This window comes from Hylaeus volcanicus, chromosome 4 (assembly GCF_026283585.1).
Source record: "Hylaeus volcanicus isolate JK05 chromosome 4, UHH_iyHylVolc1.0_haploid, whole genome shotgun sequence".
Lineage (NCBI taxonomy): Eukaryota > Metazoa > Arthropoda > Insecta > Hymenoptera > Colletidae > Hylaeus > Hylaeus volcanicus.
The window spans coordinates 21,363,448-21,382,965 of record NC_071979.1 but is presented as its reverse complement, the minus strand read 5'-3'; the positions used below and the strand labels follow the sequence as shown (position 1 = coordinate 21,382,965).

Sequence of the window (19,518 nt, the reverse complement as noted above, 5' to 3'; positions counted from 1 at the left end):
ATACATAAAAATAATGTATGAAATTATTTATCGTATAGAGTATTGTAGTTTATGTTTAAGTTTTTTTTACGCTATAATTGATGGCTCGTACCACACATATTGTACATTCATTTTTATTGTTTGCGAGGTAGGTTAAAAATTCAATGATTACTTTGAAATCGCATCAATAATTCTAGCGTTATATTTTTATCTCGTGTTTTACCAAAATTGACCGTTCCTTACATCCCCCTTCGATAAATCTTGCAGGTACACCCAAAACGTAGCGAATTCTCTCGTCTTCCCACCGTTAGCGTCCGATAAAAACCATACTAGTCGGGCGCATGTTTGATTACAGCATCAAGTTCGACGATAGGAAAGCAGCAACGCCTCAGGGGCAGGGGTGTGTATAACGATAATAAACTCTGAACGGAGCATAAAGTGGCACTAAACTGTTCTAGATGCGCGGGTAGACCGAAAACTATAACATCGGGGCCTCGTAAAATGTTTTCGTACGTTTAATCGTGTCCGATCGTTGTTGCTCTCCGAATGCAGTTTTAGAACGCAGTAAAGCGGAATGGCTTGAAAATTTTTACGCAACCAGACCGGCAAAAACGTTTGGTCGGATCGTCGAATTGGCCGCGTTCTCGTTTTAGTTTCGCTCGTTTGCATTTGAAAAACGCCCGACGCTCCTCAGAAACCGAACTTATCGGTTTGAAGAAGTTTTTAAGCGCTGAAATCTTTGCTCGACGGGACAGGAACGGCAGGGGGGGTGGGGGGGAGAGCTTGTTGGGGTTTCTACTTCCTCGTGCTCGATCCCCGTGTATTCGACGAGTTGTTCGTGCTGTTCCGTTATCGCGTTTGTCGACGAAGGAAAACGGGGGCTTCGGATGCTTCGAAGACGGGGAGGATCTCTAACCTCCGAGGATCTATAGGTAGAGAACCGTTCACGTTCGACAAGGACGAGACTCGAGATTTTCCTCCGTTACGTTCCCTCTGTCTGCCCTTGTTCCTTCTCCTTCGACGCTGGAGAGTCCTCGGAATACTCGGGCGGATCCCTCATATCTGCTAGGTTCCGACGCAATACGCGCATCCCTCGGTTTAACAGGCCTTAATCATCACAAGGACCTTTCTCGAGCCGAGCGTTTTCGTCCTGCGGCCGGTTACCGTGTACCCTGAAGCATCCCCAGTATATACGCCACCGTCGTACCACTTAATCGCTCACCCCTTATGCAAGCAACTCCCTGGCGAACGTTTCGCCTGGATACCGAATACGGAAAATATTTGGACGGTTCAGCGCCCGACGTATCGCACGTCTGGAGAAATAATGTTGGGATTTTAGACAGCGCATCTTTCTTTCGCTGTGAACACGAGAGCTTGGTAGCCAGCTTGTGATTGAGTCCAAGGAATTTATTTTATAATTTTTACTCGATTTTATATTGTTTGAAATTAGATCCGTTGAAGGTTTATTATAGTCCTTTGTAGGGTTGGTTCTGGGAGTTATGCATTACGGCGATTTTAGTGTATTTCGTGTCATAGAGTGGTGGGGATAGTAGATGCTCGCGAGCTTTGTATACGAGCCGCGCTAATTTGTTTAAATTATTCAAATTATTCTTTGGCAGTAGCAAGATGAAATTATTCGAATTATGGAACGAACCTCGTTAGATTCGTCAGAATGATAGAATTTTAGAGATGTGTTGATGAAAGTTCTTTTCGCGGGGCCCAATTAGCTTTATTAAATGTTCGTTTAAGGATAAATTGACTTAAACTGGCATCGCTAATGTGGGATCGGAGCCCTCAGAACAAGAAAAGGACTCCGGAAGACCAAGATAACGAGGGTCGGCGGCGCTGCAACGGGTAAAGCGGCTTGCCAGCTAGCAGAGAGGACTCTGAAGTAGTGGCAGGACTTGAATAAACCCGCTTACCAATTTTCGAGCTAGTCAAGAATGTAGATTTAACTTTGAATAGATTGTTAATAACTTTGGATTGCTTTCAGAGGATGATATAGAGCACATTCGAAACATTTTGTAAGATAATTTTCTCTCTTTTTCTTTGGGTACATCGCTACTCTGCGCGATGCACGGACGTTTGCAAGTCTAAAAAATAACCAAACACGAAAGGGATTTAATAGGTTCTACGGTCACATGGGTTTTGACAATTATTAACGCTTCTTCGGGGGCTAACAAATCCAGACTGGTCCTAATGAAAGGGCAAACTGCGTGACTCGTTTCCGTCCTACGTTTCCGCACCCTCGGAGTGCCCAATGCGACGCAACGAAATCTCGTAACGTTCGCGTCAAAATTTGCATAATTCGTTGTGATAATTAAGCGATCTGCATATTACGTTCCGCGTCATGTCAGTTTCTCTTTTAAGGGCAAATGGTCCCTGGCACGATTCTGAAGTTTCTCTACTGTGCCCACGATTTCTACCCCGCAGCCTCTCGCTATTGGATTAGAGCGTTATAACGAGTAATATTCGCGTAACAACCTCCCCTCCCATCATGTTCCCGCCACACCCTTCAGGTTGACGCAATTCGTGATTTTGCACACGCGACTGATTCGTGACGCGAACAGGAACAAGAATTCCTCGTTGACATTGGAAAATACACGATTGTCTTCCTTTATTCGTCCCCGGTGACGATGGATATCGAAAAAATTGTCGAATGTGTCGGACAGTATCGGTTGTGTATGGGGTTTCATTGTTCATCGAGCTTCGATGCATTTGTTTCTTTGCAACCCCTGTGTGAAGTGTTAATGAATGATTTCTGTGACACTTGAAGATTTGTGGAAAAAGGATAACTAGTCCAGTGGTCCTCAGACCTAAAATATTCTAGGTATTATTCAGCGTCAGGTACTCTTGGTGCTTCCTCCGCAAAATTTTTAATTGTCAAGAGAAGCAGAGAAATCGCTTCTCTCGTCGCAGGGACATTTTAGCAATCCTAAACAACAACGACGGTGGTGGAAGACGGACGCAGTATGGTCAAGTTCGGGAAGCGGCTTTGCGAACTTTCGCCAATCAGCAGGTGGAATCCCGAACGGAACACACTGACAATTCAATTACAACTGGGAATTCGTGGTCCGACCCTAAACCGAGAAAGTTTGGCGGTTTGACGCGGGGCCGAGGGGAGATACGACGAAGAAGAAGGAGGCGACCCACACTTCTCCAAGTGTTATGCAGATTTCTGTTTGGCCAGTCATTAGATTGCAGGCGCAGGGTATTTACAAGCACGACAGTCATTACTACGGCTGTGTCTACCCCTTGGACGCTTTAACTGCTACGGAGGAGTGACCATCCATGGGCGAGCCTCGTCGTTTGTATTATTCTCGGCTCCATTTGCCATGTTAATTCTATGCGCATTTATTTCTGTTTTCTTTCTCTTGCTAATTTGTTAGTCGTCTGGATCATTTAACACACATGTTGGTCGACGTGACGGTAGCTAGAGCTTGAAATTTAACATGCTTCCTCTAAATGGGTATAAGAAACAGACACTAATATCTGTAAATTTTTAAATAATATTGGCGAGAGTAGAAATGCTGTGGAATAATTATTTAATAGTTCTATTTCTATTGTTCATATGTTATTTGAGACTGTAGGCTAACTAGAACTAATCTTAATAATAATTATAGAATAAATGGAAATTAAACAGTGACTAGAAATTTTATTGCGAGCCATTAGTTAGTTTTACTTGGAAAATTTTTATTGTCGAATTTTTAACTGTTCGACGGTCTCTTGATTTATTTGGATGAATAACGCGAGGATAACGCTATATATTTTAATATAAACATTGCACTAGGTGAAAGAATGAAGAGAATGTTATGAAACTAGGATAGAAAATCTGGAAGAAGAATGGGAAAGAATAGCAGAAAACAACTGAATTTACGTAATGGATTAGTCAGCAATAGAAAGTTGTTTATGTGCCTTTCGAGTGTCTACCGAAAAAAACAGAATTTTACGGCTTAACGTAACAGTATGCTATACATTCTCACCGTTTAGAGAATTTATTTTTCGTAGTTTTATTCTCGATATATCGATTCTTCTAGTGTTTAGGTGTAAAGAGAGGTAATATAAAGCCACTTACCGGCATAGTTTGGCTACCGTGTAAGGAATTGATTGCCGCTAGCGCTTCTTGATGTGACGAAAGTTTTACGAATGCACAGCCTGAAATCAAAAGAAATACTTCGTTAATAATTGTGCTTTCCCTCAATCGAGGATTCATTAAAAACAGTTTGTATTGAAAAGTTCGTAATTCCGAGTTATTTTTATATTTTCTTATCGTCATACATTAATCGAATCTTAACAATGGCAATTTTCGAAGATTGTCATTCGCTTCCGTATCGATCTATGTATTGTCCTCCGATTCAACGATCCTCAGAGGCGTCAGCCTTCGTTTCACTTTCCCGTACGAAACTTCACGCGTTGCAGTTCGATATTCCAAAGACGCGAGAATCGTTTTAACTTGGCGAAGTGGGTGGAATAAAAGGAATTCCGTTTCCGCCATTGTCGTGGAGAGTCGAGACCGTCCCCAGCGATGATGGAACGATTAAACGCCCCTACTCTTTGTCACGCGCGCTTATCGTTATAGTCAGATAGAGACACGAAGACAAAGAACTCGAGGGTGCTTTGAAAAATTGACGCGCCAGTGGAGCGCAACGTGCACTTAATAAAAGATGTTTACCACGAACGGAGAAACGCTCCGTAATCCGGGACACCATTCCTGGTTTAGAGCAATAACGATGCGTATCACGGTGAGCGAACGATCCTGAAAAATTACTTCTATCTAGCCACGCTCGTAAAATAATCCAGACCTCTCTGTTCCGGCGCTTGGAAAATAATTTCTGTTCAAGTGAATCTTTATGGACTAGATACCGAGCGCCGTTTAATGGTCCGAATGGATGGCCAGTGGTTATTAATTTTACTCGGTGAAATTAATATTTTAGTGGACTCGGTATGAGCGCACGAATAGCACCATGTATTTGGTTATTTGGTTAGTAATATGTTGGCAATTTTGAGATTTTATTCGGAAGCTTCGGTTGCCCTCTGTAGGAAGTAATACGTACAATAATAATTGCAAATTTAATAGTCGTAATGGAAGCGAGATCGAGGTTTAACATTTATGAAAATTAGATATTCTGGAGTCAAGCTTTAAAATTGTAATGTTACTTTCTAGAAAATCAAAATGTTACCGTTCGAATAACGAAGGTAGATGTGACAAGGCGATATAATAATAATCGCAAATTTAACAACTGTAATATCACGAAAAGGTATAAAATCGAAGTTTAATATTTAGGAAAATTAGTGATTCATGAGTGGAGCTTTAAAATTGATACGCTTAAACGGGTCCAGAAATATAAATGAGTTTCGATTGCTATGTGCCGGGGATAGGCTGGGGGCAGGACTGAAGGGAATTGGGGCGAAAAGAGGGCACTTTTACCCTCTTACCTGCTGGAGTATGACACGATAACGTCTTCCCTATCTCTGTTTCAGCCCCTGGACCTTTTCGAAGTCTCTTCGCGATTCTACACTTCAATGTCTACCTTCTAAATTCCAATCGTTATTCGAATGGCGCCGAGGGGTTGGAAGACAATTTTAGACTGGTAATCGATACTTCGACTTCTGAAACTTCGCGATCCGTTTCGACATGGTCGAAAATTTGTAGACATTTTCGTTTCCGTGTTAACCGTGCAGAATCCAGCGTCGAGGTACACTTTGTGCAAAAGTCAATCGAAAATGTGGAATAACATTTTTTTTAGAAAGATTCGTTTATTATCCACACTATCTCAAAACAAAACCAAGCTTGATAATTGCATGGTTGCTTGTATCTTATGGAGCAAGAAAAATTATTTTCACATACAGTCAGTCCCATAAGTATTCGTACCCTCTATCTTTGTTGAAAACATTTGTCGAAATTAAACCATAGATTTGACGTTTGCAAATAAATTTTTCATTATAGATACACATAAGCGTAAGGTTTATTCATTTACATATTTATAAAAAAAAACATTTATGTTGAAAAATAGTCTCCATCAATCTAGTAGTCTATGTAAAGCAGACACAAAAAAAAAAGAAGAAAAATTGTTTTCTTTCCAAGCTCCTCGATAGTAATTTCCCCCAAAGACTTCGATGGTCGATGGCAAAGCCGGCGAACTAGCTAATAATCGCGGAGCTGTCGATACCATCAAATTTCAGTTTCGTCAGGCATAAAATTGCCCGCTGCCTAACCGTTCCCTAGGGGGTCGCGTTTCGCGTAGGAATTTGCGAGAAGAATGACGGGAGGACGTTGAAAGTTGGCGGCGAAAGCGATTCCAGGTCGTAGGTACGTGGGCCAGATTTTCATGCGATTCGACCCCTGTCGTTCGCCGACATCGTAAGAATTTGTCCGAGCTTTCAAGGCGTTCTAGTTCGACCCCGTCCGTTGCTTTTCGCGCGGACGAGATCTCTCGAAGAGGATGCGCTCCTGAGATTTTTCCCCTCCGATCCTTGCTTCGTGGGGCGGGGGCGCGCGGAAATAAAAGAGTCGAATTTCTCGAAAGTTCGCGTGCTTGCGTACCCCTGGCTCGCGTTCGTGTAAGTGTACTTGTACGCGGACTTTTACGCGGACTTGTGTGAGAACGTGTTCGTGTATGCGTTCCCTTTCTCGCGTCGACGCACGTACATGTACACTTCGGCACCCACACGTAGCGAGCGTCGGTATACAGAGCTCGTGCTCTGTGCGCGTGAACTGGTGGTTGGTGTGCGTTTGTGTGTGTACGTGTGTCTGTTCCAGCGGCTCCTTCTCGTCGGCTCGAAAACTATGTTTGGCCCCTTGAACAACGGCGAACAACAAACACTGGACAAACCGCTCGGCCCTCCGCCGCCAACGATGTGGACTATATAGTTGGTGGATCTCTCCCCTGTTCCCATTTCGTCTCGAACCCTCCGTCGACCCCCTGCCCACCGCCGCCCCCGCGTTCCAATGTTCTCTCTTTCCTCTTCGCCCCTATGCCGCCACAGCCGATTCGAACCAATCGATAACGCCTGCGAGACTTTCCACTCATATATTTGATTGCTCGGCAAACATGTCTAAGTTTATTTTGCGGGGCCACCCCCTCCTACACTGCCACCCCTCTCCGCTGCTCTCTCCCTTAACGCCCCTGCGTCGTTCGCGAAGCGTTAACGCGCGTTGCTTGCGCGGGTATACGAGCGAATGGCAGCCTTTCCGATACCCTGGAAACTCTCCGATACGGGGGTGAAGGGGGGCGGGGATGTGGAAGGTGTTTTTCTTTTTTATCATCCACCGGGAATTATTTGATCGTATTACAGGCGGCGTGTACTTATGGTTTCTAATGGAGTTGCGGAAATGGAAGAGGAAGACGAATTTCTTACTGGTTTAGTTGCTGGGTAACATTGGTTTCATCTCCGAAATATGTCCTTTGGGTTATCCTGACGTTGGTCGATCTTTGTAATTCTTTCTGGATACCTCATGATTTTTTAGGATGTGCGTGTTTTAAGAATGACGATTCTATCACTTCTCCAAGACGATATATCTGATCTGTCTAGTTTATCGTAGACGTGCGATGGTTTATTTTGCATTTACCATTTTCATGTCTCTCTCCATCTCTGTTTCTCGAAGTTTGTTTAATGTCTAAAGTGGAAGCTGCTGGATAACCAGTCTTCTATCCTATTTGTTTGCTGTTACTCACCCTGAGTCAATAGAGGTTCCACTATCGAACAGTCGGAATCTTCACATCTTTAAAACATGTTATTCGTCGCGGTGTGCTTCCAAGTTCAAAGATTGATGTCGCGCGAAGCTCGACCCTCACCCCGTCTGGGAACTAGTTTCATCCTTTACTCACTAGTTCCCTTTATATATAAAAACAGTATATTTTTGCATTCAAAAGCCGAAGATATATAGTTTTGAAAGAGTGTCCCTTTGCAATAATGTTGCACAAATGATAAAGTATTGATGGGCAAGGTATAGATAGCACTCTGCCGACAACGTAGTGCACTCTGTCAGTAAGACTCGGCAATGTAGAGCCCTGTACGATCAAAGGATTTATCGACGGAGTGCTCTGTGATGTTACTAACAGAGCAACCTGCCTTATCGATCAGTCGTTCTACATTACAACTCCTGTTTTAAACACATATTTCACAAATTCATCTCTATAATTCGTTCCTTAATATCGAATAATAATCGTACTGTTTATGGACTCAATTAAGTGACGAGCTATAATGGAAGAGTAGCGCGTGGGATAGGTCGAGCAATATGTGTCCCCCCAAAAAGACGTCACAGTATTTTGATACGTGTTTGCACGCACCTACGAAGGCGTTCTGGTAGTGGTTGTTGACACGCGTCCAGGCCTCCTGTGTAACTGGGTGGGGTTTTTATTATTTCCTTGATGGATTCGAGTCAGTAGCTAAGTGAAAAGAAAGTATTCTATTAATAGCAGGGAAATTCACGATCACGTGGAGTAAACAAAAGGGAATTGGCCATCGATTAAGTGTATTTAAATATAAAAACAAAATAGAGTCAAATATTTCTATTAATTAGCCCAACAACCAGATCGTTTAAAGCACCATAGATCATTCAATACTAGCAAACTCCAGCATCATCGTTGTCAGCCTCGTGGTCCGTTCGTTCTTGAATCGTTCGGAACGGCGCGAGTCGCGATATTCCGGAATAAATTTTTCACGATACACGAAGTCGGAACAGGTGGAACGGAGTTACGTGCAAATCGTCGGAACATATGCTCGATAACTGCCGTTGGAGCTATCACCGTCGACACTCGGCGTGTGTACTCGCGTCGGGTACGGATCAAACGAATCAATTTCATTGATGAAGCTACTAAATCCCGGCGAGCGAGACGCGAACGCACGTAATTGATACAATGGCTGGTTTCGCAGAGTACACAGACCACGGCTGCGCGTCGAAACTCGAAAAGAACGAACAAAAATAAAAAAGGGGGTACGCGTAAGTGTACGCCCACGCGTTTGTTCAACGTACGAGTGAAACAGAGGGCGGAGAAGAGGGCCGAAGCGAGACAAGCGAAACCAGAGACGGGATAAGAGGCGGGATTAAAAACGCTGACAAAGTTACTAACCACGTGTCTGCTCAGCCCTTTTTATATTTGCGAGGCAAAACGAAGGCTACGCCGAGCCTCCAAGGCAGAGATGGAGGATGCAAATGTTGGGGAGACAGGGAAAGGGTGGATACGCGACGGCGAATTATGTGTTAGGTTTGGACGAAAATGTGGATCGTTAATCTGTTGTTTGATTGAATAGAAGGCGAGCTGAGAGTTTAATTTTGAACTTCTCGAGCAGTTCAAATAATAAACATAAATTTAAAGTTGTAATCAGTCCAAGCATGCTCTAACCCTGTCTGGAATTTTACTCCTCCGTCAACCATGCGCATTGGTATCTCGAGTTCTCCCCCGATACGAGAAATTTGTGATATATTTGGAGGAGGAAACAAATAAGACGGCATTGTAAAACGCAGGGAAACGTGTAGTACGGAGGCGAGACAGCAAGTGTAATGTGGAGACACGAAATGCCATTATAGTGCGGACACGACCGAATCCCGAAGGGATGTTGCAAGAGGGCGGAGAAAAAGAAGGAAGAAGACAAAGGGGCATACACGTACGGGACGTGACAACACCCGGAAAACGGCATTGCCACGTTGCTATTACGAGAAGATAAATTTCCAACCGGAACGTCTCCGTACATCCGAAAAATATCGCGACGTCTCTCATTTTCAGTGGCACTCGGCTAAGCCACATTCTACTTATGAAACCACTTGACGCCCCCTTTCGCGCTGTAAAAGTACAAAATGAACGTCTACTTTGTGTCCGGGTGCTGCATATTATGACGTGCAATTTTCTAGCCATTTTCCGATAGCTGGTATTTGCCTCCACTTTGAATAAAAAAGGACGTTGGTGGATCCGTTTACGATGGAAATATGAGATTGTATGGATTTATACGTAAGAGGTAGATTTTTTATAAAGTTTATATGCTGAAACGTCGAAGTAAGGTGAGAAAGCAGGATTTAGAGCTGGAACTAAGGCTGCTGTGTTTTAATAGTGACTTAGAAATGAATTAATATTCACAATGCTGTTGGATTTAGTTGATACTAAGAAGATTGTTTAGATTGTACTGGTACAACTGCTACGTATTCTGTTGCAGAGTTAAAACAAATGAAGAGTGACAACAAATGCAATTAAATGGAGAAAACGGCATATAAACAGCACTAGGGGAATCCCGCCATACTGTGGGGCCTGCGGTCAAGTAATGGTCCGAAAATCCACCATGCAATGCGTTACGTTCGTTTGCCGTGGAGTATAATCGAAGCAAACCTATGGGAATTTACTACGAAATTAATTTAGTTTATTTGCCTGGTGTACGGGGGTTTGAGTCACATAAAAATCGAACCACAAACTTCCATAGTGTTTCACATACATCGCAATATCATAAAATTATACACGATGGACACTTCTCGTACGTCTTTATAAACTTCATTATAAATTCTAATTTTCGCTTCTTTAACACTCTTGGAATTGCTCACAGAATATTTTCTACTAACGAAGACCGATCGAATATAATAAAAGTCATTACAGACAAACGGATCTCACCCCTAAGATTAAAAGCTCTTCCATAACTACACGTAACGACGCGGAAAACGTTATTAAAAGGCCGATAAAATAAACCTGAATAAATTTCTGTCTCTTGCGCGAACAATTTTGCGACCTTATGCGTCGTAAGGGTTGAAGGGACTTCAGGCGACGGCACGGGGATTCGTTCTCTTATTAAATATCTGAATAGCGTCGCCTCGAAGAGAAAGATAAGAGGCTAACGCGAAAGTATGCTCGGGCATCCCTTTACGGTCATTTTGTAATTGACGGGGGCCTGTGCCCGTTGGGAGTGGCCCTTCCCAGCAGATTCATCTAGATTACAGTGCAAAACTACTCCCTGCTTGGCGTATTTACCCGGCATTAAATTACACAGACGGTCGCGCGCGTCGACGAGGGTTGAGCGTCGTTCGGCGTTTTACCGGTTTACTTTCATCACATCCAATATTGATCACGTCCAGCGTGCATGCTTTATTTATGCAACGCGCCGTATTATTGTAGCGACAACTACGGAAATCGTGTTCCGGTTTGGTCAGCCGCGTCACATTTACTTTGGATTTTGCCGCAGCTTTCTCTTGTTATTTTTCTGGCCTGCATGGCCATTGTGCTTCGGAGGTTGGCCGCGAACGAGGTACCGCGAAAAACTTCACCGTCGATTATTCAGGGAATCATTCGCTTAATTTAGGGGTGGAAATGCACTCTGCTGCTCTTAGCGATGAGAAGAATCACTTTTAGTTATCTCTTATTATCTGCGATGCAATGGAAATAATTTAAAATTTTCCTTTCTTTCCATATCAACGGTCGAACGTCGAGGTCTCTTTCACTATGCGAGACAACGCTGTGCCATCGACGAAGAGAATCGGGAACCGCTGTGGTCCTGGCGTCGCGTTCACCGTGAATTTTGTCGAGGTTTTTTGTCGCAGCTGCTCCACTCTTTTCTCTCCTCCTGTTCTACCTGCAGCAAATGTTCCCGGAATTTCTTAAGAACGTGTAAAGGGAATACGAATAACGTGCGTGCGGGCCGAAGTATCTTCGAATATTTGTTAGAGAATTTCCTGGCACGTACGACGATTTTGTGTTGCCAGCGAATTTCTCCGCAGTGGGGACCTAAGAGTCTACGGTATTTTCGAGTGACTCTCCAGGCCAGCTGAATTTCGTACTATTAATATAATTTATGTTGTTGATACAATTTTAAAAAGTGCGTACTTGTTTATCTCGTAACAGGTACTTCCCTTTTAAGTAAATTGGTGGTTTCAACGTTGTTACTTGAAGATGGAAATTTAGCTACATAAATCTTTGCAACTCTACGATCGTAAAAATAATTTCATTTTCCACGTTGATATCTTTTCTTTTCTCAACTCTACATACAACCTGTATACAAGTACTTCGCCTCGTGTAAATATATTTTCCGCCGTGTTTACTGTTATGCTCGTGTAAGTCGACTCGAGAAACTGCGAAAGTACGTCCATTAGAATTTCCAACTGTGCAGTCTCGAGGGGTTTAGCGAGATCGGTCCATTGGACTTCCGGCGATGAGGTTAACGTACGATTTTCATGTAATTGCGAGTTCGTTATGGCGTATAGCGCAATTCGCCTTCGAGTAATTTCGATAATACCAGCAATCATCCTGTCACCAGGCTAAGCCCTCGTAAGCTTTTGTTACTTTTCCGCTAGTGGTTTCGATCGAAGCAGACTCTTGGTCGAAACGTCGGGAAAGGTTGCCGGCTTCCCATGGGGAATCTATTCGCCTTCCTCGTTCAAGGACGTGGCAAACACAGCGTGCTCTTCTCTCCTCTTGTTCGATTCCTCCTTATTTCTTCTTTACGTCCTCGCGATCGGCTGAAAATCGAGGGCTGCGACGGCTCCACGCCATCCACCGCGAACGAGGAGCGTTTAAACGTTGGCAGAATGCACCATTTTATTTTCGTTTCTCGTTACGCCCCTGAAAATTCTCCGCGGATATTTAAAAAAGATAGAAAGGGTGATTGTATCAGGAACATATGCGTTGCGAATATGTTTTAATATGTTATCGTTGTATGAGTCTCGCAACTAATTGAAAATTTTACCAGTTTCGTGCAATCTCCGTCACGAGAGAGCTACGGACTCTATCCCTAACCAATTCTAATTATCAAAAGTCTTTTCTTCGGAATACATTCCCGATACTTCGAAGTATAAAATCGTCAAAAAAAAATCAATTCTTTCGTACCTCCAACCGAACCCACCACCTCGTTCGAAGTTCAAAGTGAAAATTTCCCGTCGTTTCCGCGTGATGGGTCCCTCCCCCTGTCTCTCGACGAAACAAGACACCCACGCGCGCAAAGGGGCACGCAGAAATGACCGAACGGTACAATAAGTCGAAGGAAGAGCAAAAGCGGCGCATTGTCCTTTGGAAGTCGTAAAAGGAAGTCGCGGTAAAGGCACCGACAGACCCGAGATGTCGCAGGAGAAAAAGCGAGCGAAGGAAGTGGCGTTTCGAGGAGTAAAAAGAGTCAAAGGAGGAAAGATGGGGGGAGGGGACGACGCAGTGGAGCAAAGGAAAGTCTCAGGACTAATTAAATAACTAGCAAAGTCACCTAGCAACTTGGCACCTCGACCGAGTCCATCCCCTTTTCCAAGTCCCGCGGTCTTTCTTACCGCTGGCTTCTGCACTTCTGCCCCGTCTTTCTCCCTGCCCCCTATCCCCCTTCTTTTCAACCCCTAGCGCCTCTCTGTCTCGCTTCGCGTCGCGAGTGCACCCTCACAGTCCACGACGTCACCTCGTTATTTAATTAAACTTCGCGGAAGTAGCTCGCGGCTGCTTCATACCAAAGCACGTAGCTCGTCACCTTCCATTCTACCCCGTGTCTCCCGTCGTTTCTTATTTTTATTCTTTATTTGCGAATGATCCGCGAAATGTGACGTCGGAGAACTGTGTAATTGTTGAAACGGCGAGGGGGTGGGTGCGGCGAACACAATACTCGCGGCAATTTATTTTCTCTTCAGTTTGCTCTCCTCTTAGGTGGTTTCGCGTTTCCCTTGACCCCGCGTCCGTAGCTCTCTCGCGACGGGGATCGAACGAAACTCGTAAAATTTTCAATTAACTCCAACGACAGTGATTGCTGGACTTGGTAGTAGTCCTGTTTCGAGGATTCTGTTACAAATAGAAAACGAGGTGGAATTTTTATTTAATATGTTATAATATTGTGGAGTATGAGTTCGGTGAATGCATGAATGACGAGAACCTGAGGCGTGAAAAAAGAGTATTTGGACCGCGCGAATAATACCATCCATTTGTTTTTATATATTTATTTACGTTATTACATTATATCGGGACTTTATCAAAGTTTAACGCAAAAGAGCAAGCTTTAATATAGAACGAAGAAAGTTTCCCCGATCCCTTGTTAGTTATAAAAACGCATGGAGATGAAGGTTCAGCGGTTCCGTGTAAATACCACCGGGTGGATAACTTTCTTGGCGATAATTAACGACGAAAATTAAGACATAAAGAGGGAAAAAAACGGAAGTTCAAGGCTGACGATTCGCTACTTCCTCGTCCAGGAGCTGCCGTTTTCCATTGGCCTTCGCTAATTTCAGCTTAGGAACAGCGGAGGGTCCTTTGCTCGAACGAGGGCGAGGCATCGCGAAAGGGTTCCGGGAGAAGTCCTGCGGAGAACCGTTAATTTACTGCCACGAAAATAAACCTGTCGAGGATCCACGGAGAACTTCGCTTTCGTCCTTCCGTATTCCAATCTCCTTTCTATCGTGCACGGGGGGCGGTAAGTCATGATTTTCGATCACACTTCTGGATTGATATTACGTGGAAATATATTCACTTTGTCCGCGGGACCGGGCAGGATTTCCGCAATGATGGAAAGTAGGTTAATCGATTAACTCATATTTTAATCGGGCTGGAAAATGGGTGCGTTTGCGCGAGTAATTGACATTTCGTTTTCAGTATTGTACGTAAATGTGTTTGCTATTCTATTCTATTCAAGTCTATTTTACTAGGCTTTTCTAATAGCCTATTCTATTGTACAGTACAGTCAGTTCCATAAATATTCGTATCCTCTATGTCTATCGAAAACATTTGTTTGAATTAAATTATAGGTTTAAGCTTATTCATATAGATATTTATATTACGCTATTGCATTAGCTTATGGCGCCAGTATTTCCCAAATATTTTTATATACTGTAGTTGATATAAAAATCGGAAGAGTTACGGGTTTGGTAAGAAGTGGAAGTGAAATCGTCCGAAGGATTATGATCGGCTATTGCGTAGCATTCTCCAGTTGGATGTAAATTTGTTTAGAGTAGCCCGGGGGTTACCGCGATGCACCACCCTGACCGAGAGGTGTTTAATTTTGAGAAACGCAAACATCCCGTAATTAAGCAGACGCGCAGAACAGGACCGAAGGGTATGCTTGTGGAGACCCAGTGAAAAACCACTCATAATTGCCAACCGAATCAATATTTGAGCTCCCTTTATAGTGCTGAATGGTCAGGAACGACGATGGGTTCTCGTTCATCGCTGGTACGCACCACAAAAGCGCTTTTACTCCATCTGGAATTGAGAGCTCCTCGGTAGGAAGACTACGGGGGAAAATAATTTATCGAAACAAACACGACAATTCCGCTCTGATCCCTCGCGATTATTTAATGATCATTTTCATTTTTGTTTTTATTCTCACATTTAATTAGATGGCTAGGCAATCTTCCTTCTAACAAATTTTGGCGAAAGTTCAACGTTCCTCGATGTCCTCCATGTTCCTGCTTTGCATTCTTCTGCGTTTTCACGCTTTTCTCTCTTATATTCGTTTCGTCACGTTTTATCAATCCACTCCAAATTCTGTCACGTGTTGCCAACCCGACTCCTGCTCTGTCAATCATTACTGGTTTCCCTCTTTGATTATGGTGATGTGATTTATGATCCACGCCTGTCTTCTCGGCTGTCGTCTCTCATTCTGCATATTCAAAACTCGTGTCTTTCATTTTTCTACTGCTCTGATGGGTCGAACGACTCTTCTACATTATAGTTTTGGTGATCATCAGTTTGATACTATTGAAATTTAATTACATACCTTTATTTTTCTCTTAGTGGTAATATTCCAACAGCTTCTTGCATATTTTTATTGAGTTCTTCAATCACAATAAGACAGAAACACCATAACCTACACTTCCCTTGCTGCCACTGTAATCGCGAAAAAGAGCTGCGAATTATTTTATTCAAAGATAAGTAAGATAGCAGTTTAATAAGGTTCCAATAAACTTAAAGTTTTAATCGATCGAGGTAAAAACCGTGGCTTGTGCCGAGGGCAGACAGGGAACCTAATCTTTAATCACGTCTTCGATGGAGTTTCTTAATCTGAACGGGACGAGATCCTGCCGGGGAACATCGTAAGTTAAAAAGAAGGAGCTCGACTTCCGATAGCGCGAGAACTTTGAAATCACTGTCCGCGAAACTTCGCAGCTTTGTGGCCAACGAAAGGTTAAGACTTTCCCGCGAAAACCAATTAAAAATTGCGTTCTTCTTCAATTGCCCCCGAACACGGTGGCTTGGATCCAGGATCCTTTGAAATTCCACCGGCAGATATTTTTTTTTGGCAGGAAGTATCTCCCGAGAAAGGAGAACAGGAAACTTTAAAATCGTTTCTCCTGAAATTATTTCTTGTTCTGGAATCATTTCTCCATCCGTTGAGCATTCGTTGGAAGATTGAAAAATGGTGGTTTCCAGGTGAAATTGAATTGAACTGGTATGAAGTTTGAGGAAAGCTAAATTTTATTAGAATAAAAATAACAGAAACAAAGCTTAGAATGAAGAAAATAGTTTACCATAACACGAAATGGACCATTCTCCTCCAATTTTGTAGGACGTTAAAAATGTTCATAAACAGTCGAACCTAAGCAACGAAGGGATGCATTTCTCGAGAGTATCTATGAACTATGCAACCTGAAACGGATCATGCGGAGAGCGGGTTTCGCAATAGAACCCTGCGCAAACAATGACTTCATACGAGATATTGCCGGTTCTTCTCCATCGGGACGGAAACCACACGGCTAGGAGCGTTCGCGAGTCTTCGTCAAAGAGACACCGCGGTATCAAAGAGTCGCGGTCGAAGCAAATCAAACTCCTATATGCTGGTTTTCAACTCAAACCTAATCCGACCGACGCAAAACCTCTCGTTTGTTGCGTACTTCTGTTGACCCTCGATCGCCAGCGGCGTTTCGACGGATCTATAAGCAACGTGCACCGCGCGGTAGTATCGATACTTGACCTCGGGCAGTTCGGGATGAACCTCTGAATCCAACCTATCAAGACTGCGCGATGTTGGACCCTACTTGTTCCTTTTGGGATTGTGTGAAGCATGTACGCGAGATATTGCTAGTTTGGACTCTCCCTCCCGCCAGTTGCACATTTTTAATTAATATTCCTTGACTGAGAAAAGGGGTTAATTTATGACCGTGGAAACTACGTTTCAGACGTTTTAAAATTTGTATTAAAAGACTTTATTACGCATACGTGAAGCGACTGCATGCGTATATGTCAAAGTAAAGTGTACCTTGGGTATACGAATGTCTGAGGGTTGAGAGGCAATTAGAAATGCTGTTTTAAAGAACATTCCATTTATTTCACTCTGGAATAACCAAACCGCTTAATAAAGTTTCACAAGAGGCAACTTCTTCCTCGGTAAAATAATATTGCAAACAATATTTGACCCATCGTCTACAAGTAGAAATTGAAAACAATGTGCCCGTCACTATAGACTCTAACCACGATTTTTATTGCAACGCGAACAGTTTCAAAGCCCGTATTTCTCGCGCGATAAACGATGTATATATCTTAGTGGAGCTTAATCTCGAAGCGTCGTGCAATCTGTGACGCCCTTCCTCGCGCCACGTTTGGCCACGCAGCTTCAGCGCGGTTTGTACGGCTAGGTGTGAAATCGGCGTTGTTGTTTACGCATGTTTACGAATGCAAAGTGTTTGCGAGCATTGTGTGTAAAGCCACGCGTGCAGTACAGAAGAGAGTGTAGCCAGCGGATTCAATGGGACCTGACGTGCGTGTCGCGAAGGGGTGGGCGGTGGCGAAGAGGGAAGAGGAGAGGAGAGGGCGCCTGCATGTGCAGAAGAGGGTGTTAGCACACTTGGCGAGCTGCCATTTAGGGTTGGCTTCAACGAGAAGAGGGTCGGAACCACCCTCGCGTTTCACAGCCGCGCCCTTACAAACGGATGTGGAAAAGACGGTGGCTTTCTTTCCCTCCGACAGACTCGTCTCTTCTGTAAATACATTAAAAGCGAACCACCGGCGCTGCTCCCTGATAAAGTCAATTTTTTAAAATGTTGACATTCGTTAATCTTCTCCCCACTCGGATCTTCGTGCGCCTTCCCTCTGTGTCGACTGGGAAGTTGGTCGATCGCGTGTCTCTAAATCGATACCGATGACTTTCGCAGTTTAGAGGTAGTTTCTTAACTAATAGAGCTTTAATTGTTTAATAGGTCGTGGCAAAAATGTTCGTCTTTCCTTGCAATTAGTTTGTGGAACAATTCTTTCAAATCGAGTATTTAATGACGTTAGAAATAGTTATTTCAATAATTGTACTCGTTTTTCGTGTCTTTAGTTGTTTACCCCTTCATCGACAGAATTCAGCGCATGCGTTGAAGTCCGCACGAAATTACACAGATGCAGTGACTTCAATGCCTCGTGCTACAAACGTACTATATTCTTCGATACAAAGGAACGCTACACATTTTTAAGCTCGATTACATAAGACATCGTTCGTGGAATAGAACAACACCTACTTCGCAAAATGTTTTCAATTAGAAGTTTCATTATTTACGTGTATGCACGTGTATGCACGTGTAACGAAGATGAAGATGAGAATATTTTTCGTCGAGTACCAGAGGGGCATCTAGCATATATTTTAGGTATGACTCACGGTTTCCTAGGCACCCCGTGCATGCTTACGTGGCACAGAATTCACCCTAATACAAGTCACCCCAGCGTGGCGATAGTGTGGCAGGCAGACTGCTACGTTCGAAGCTCATTCACCACATTGATTTTCCTTTCGGTGGCCCTTCGTTCCTGTGGCGTCCTCGCCCTAAAGTTTCATCAGCGGGGAACATGTCATTGCCCCCGAAAAATAGCGGTATTGCGGGGCGGAGAACCGGATCGAACCGTATCTCGGATTTCTTCAAGCTGCGCAGCCACGATAACAGACTCTGATCTTGCAGAGTGCGCGAAATCTGCGAAACAGGTTAATTCTATCGGAACGAAATTACTCCAACAATGGTTTGGAAACATTGGGGACACGGTGGCAAACAATCCTCCAATGTTTACAGGAGCGACGATACGCGGCAAATTCATAGAATCCATACAATACTGTTCCAGCGGGCACTTGTAACTTGTTGACAAAAACTATTCTTGATTAAAAATCTGTCATTCTGATTGACGTAGTCAAGATTCCAAAGTAAAAAATGAATATTGCTTATGTTACAAATTATTGCTTTTCTACATTGCCAAATTTTTGATCGTATTTTTAGCTGAATTTAGTTGTCGAGGAAAGTGTTGAAGTGTGTTATTTATTCATTTTTATTGCATTTATTAAAAAAACCATAAACGATTGGGAATGTTGTAGAAAAACGACACTGAAATTATTTTAACAGATTGACACGAATTTAGTATTCATAAATGTTCGAAATTGTAGAATCGAAGTGAATTAAAATTGTCTAAAGAAATCTTAATAACAATTCAGGTCTACTTTAAAAAATTTTAAAAATTTTTTCTTTCACACTTTTAATATTTTACACCTTAACTTTGCCTCTAAAAGATTGTCTCTCCACGATTATTCTCCTCCATGCCTCAACCCATGTACCCCCAAAATTCCAGAACCAAACTGTGGACGTAAAATGACCCAGCGATAACAATTAATTTATTTCCCGCGAGAAGAAAAATGGTGCGAGCTTTCAGT

General features: G+C 43.2%; 1 protein-coding gene across 14 annotated transcripts in view; it reads right to left on the bottom strand.

The window, feature by feature from the left end:
* Nucleotides 1-19,518, bottom strand: part of LOC128874964 (CUGBP Elav-like family member 4) — a 614,239-nt gene that overhangs the window by 48,151 nt on the left and 546,570 nt on the right. For all 14 annotated transcript variants that reach the window (XM_054120189.1, XM_054120193.1, XM_054120188.1 and 11 more), the window contains one exon: nucleotides 4,055-4,134. In XM_054120189.1, the coding sequence (XP_053976164.1) occupies nucleotides 4,055-4,134 (80 nt within the window). The remainder of the gene's footprint in view (nucleotides 1-4,054; nucleotides 4,135-19,518) is intronic.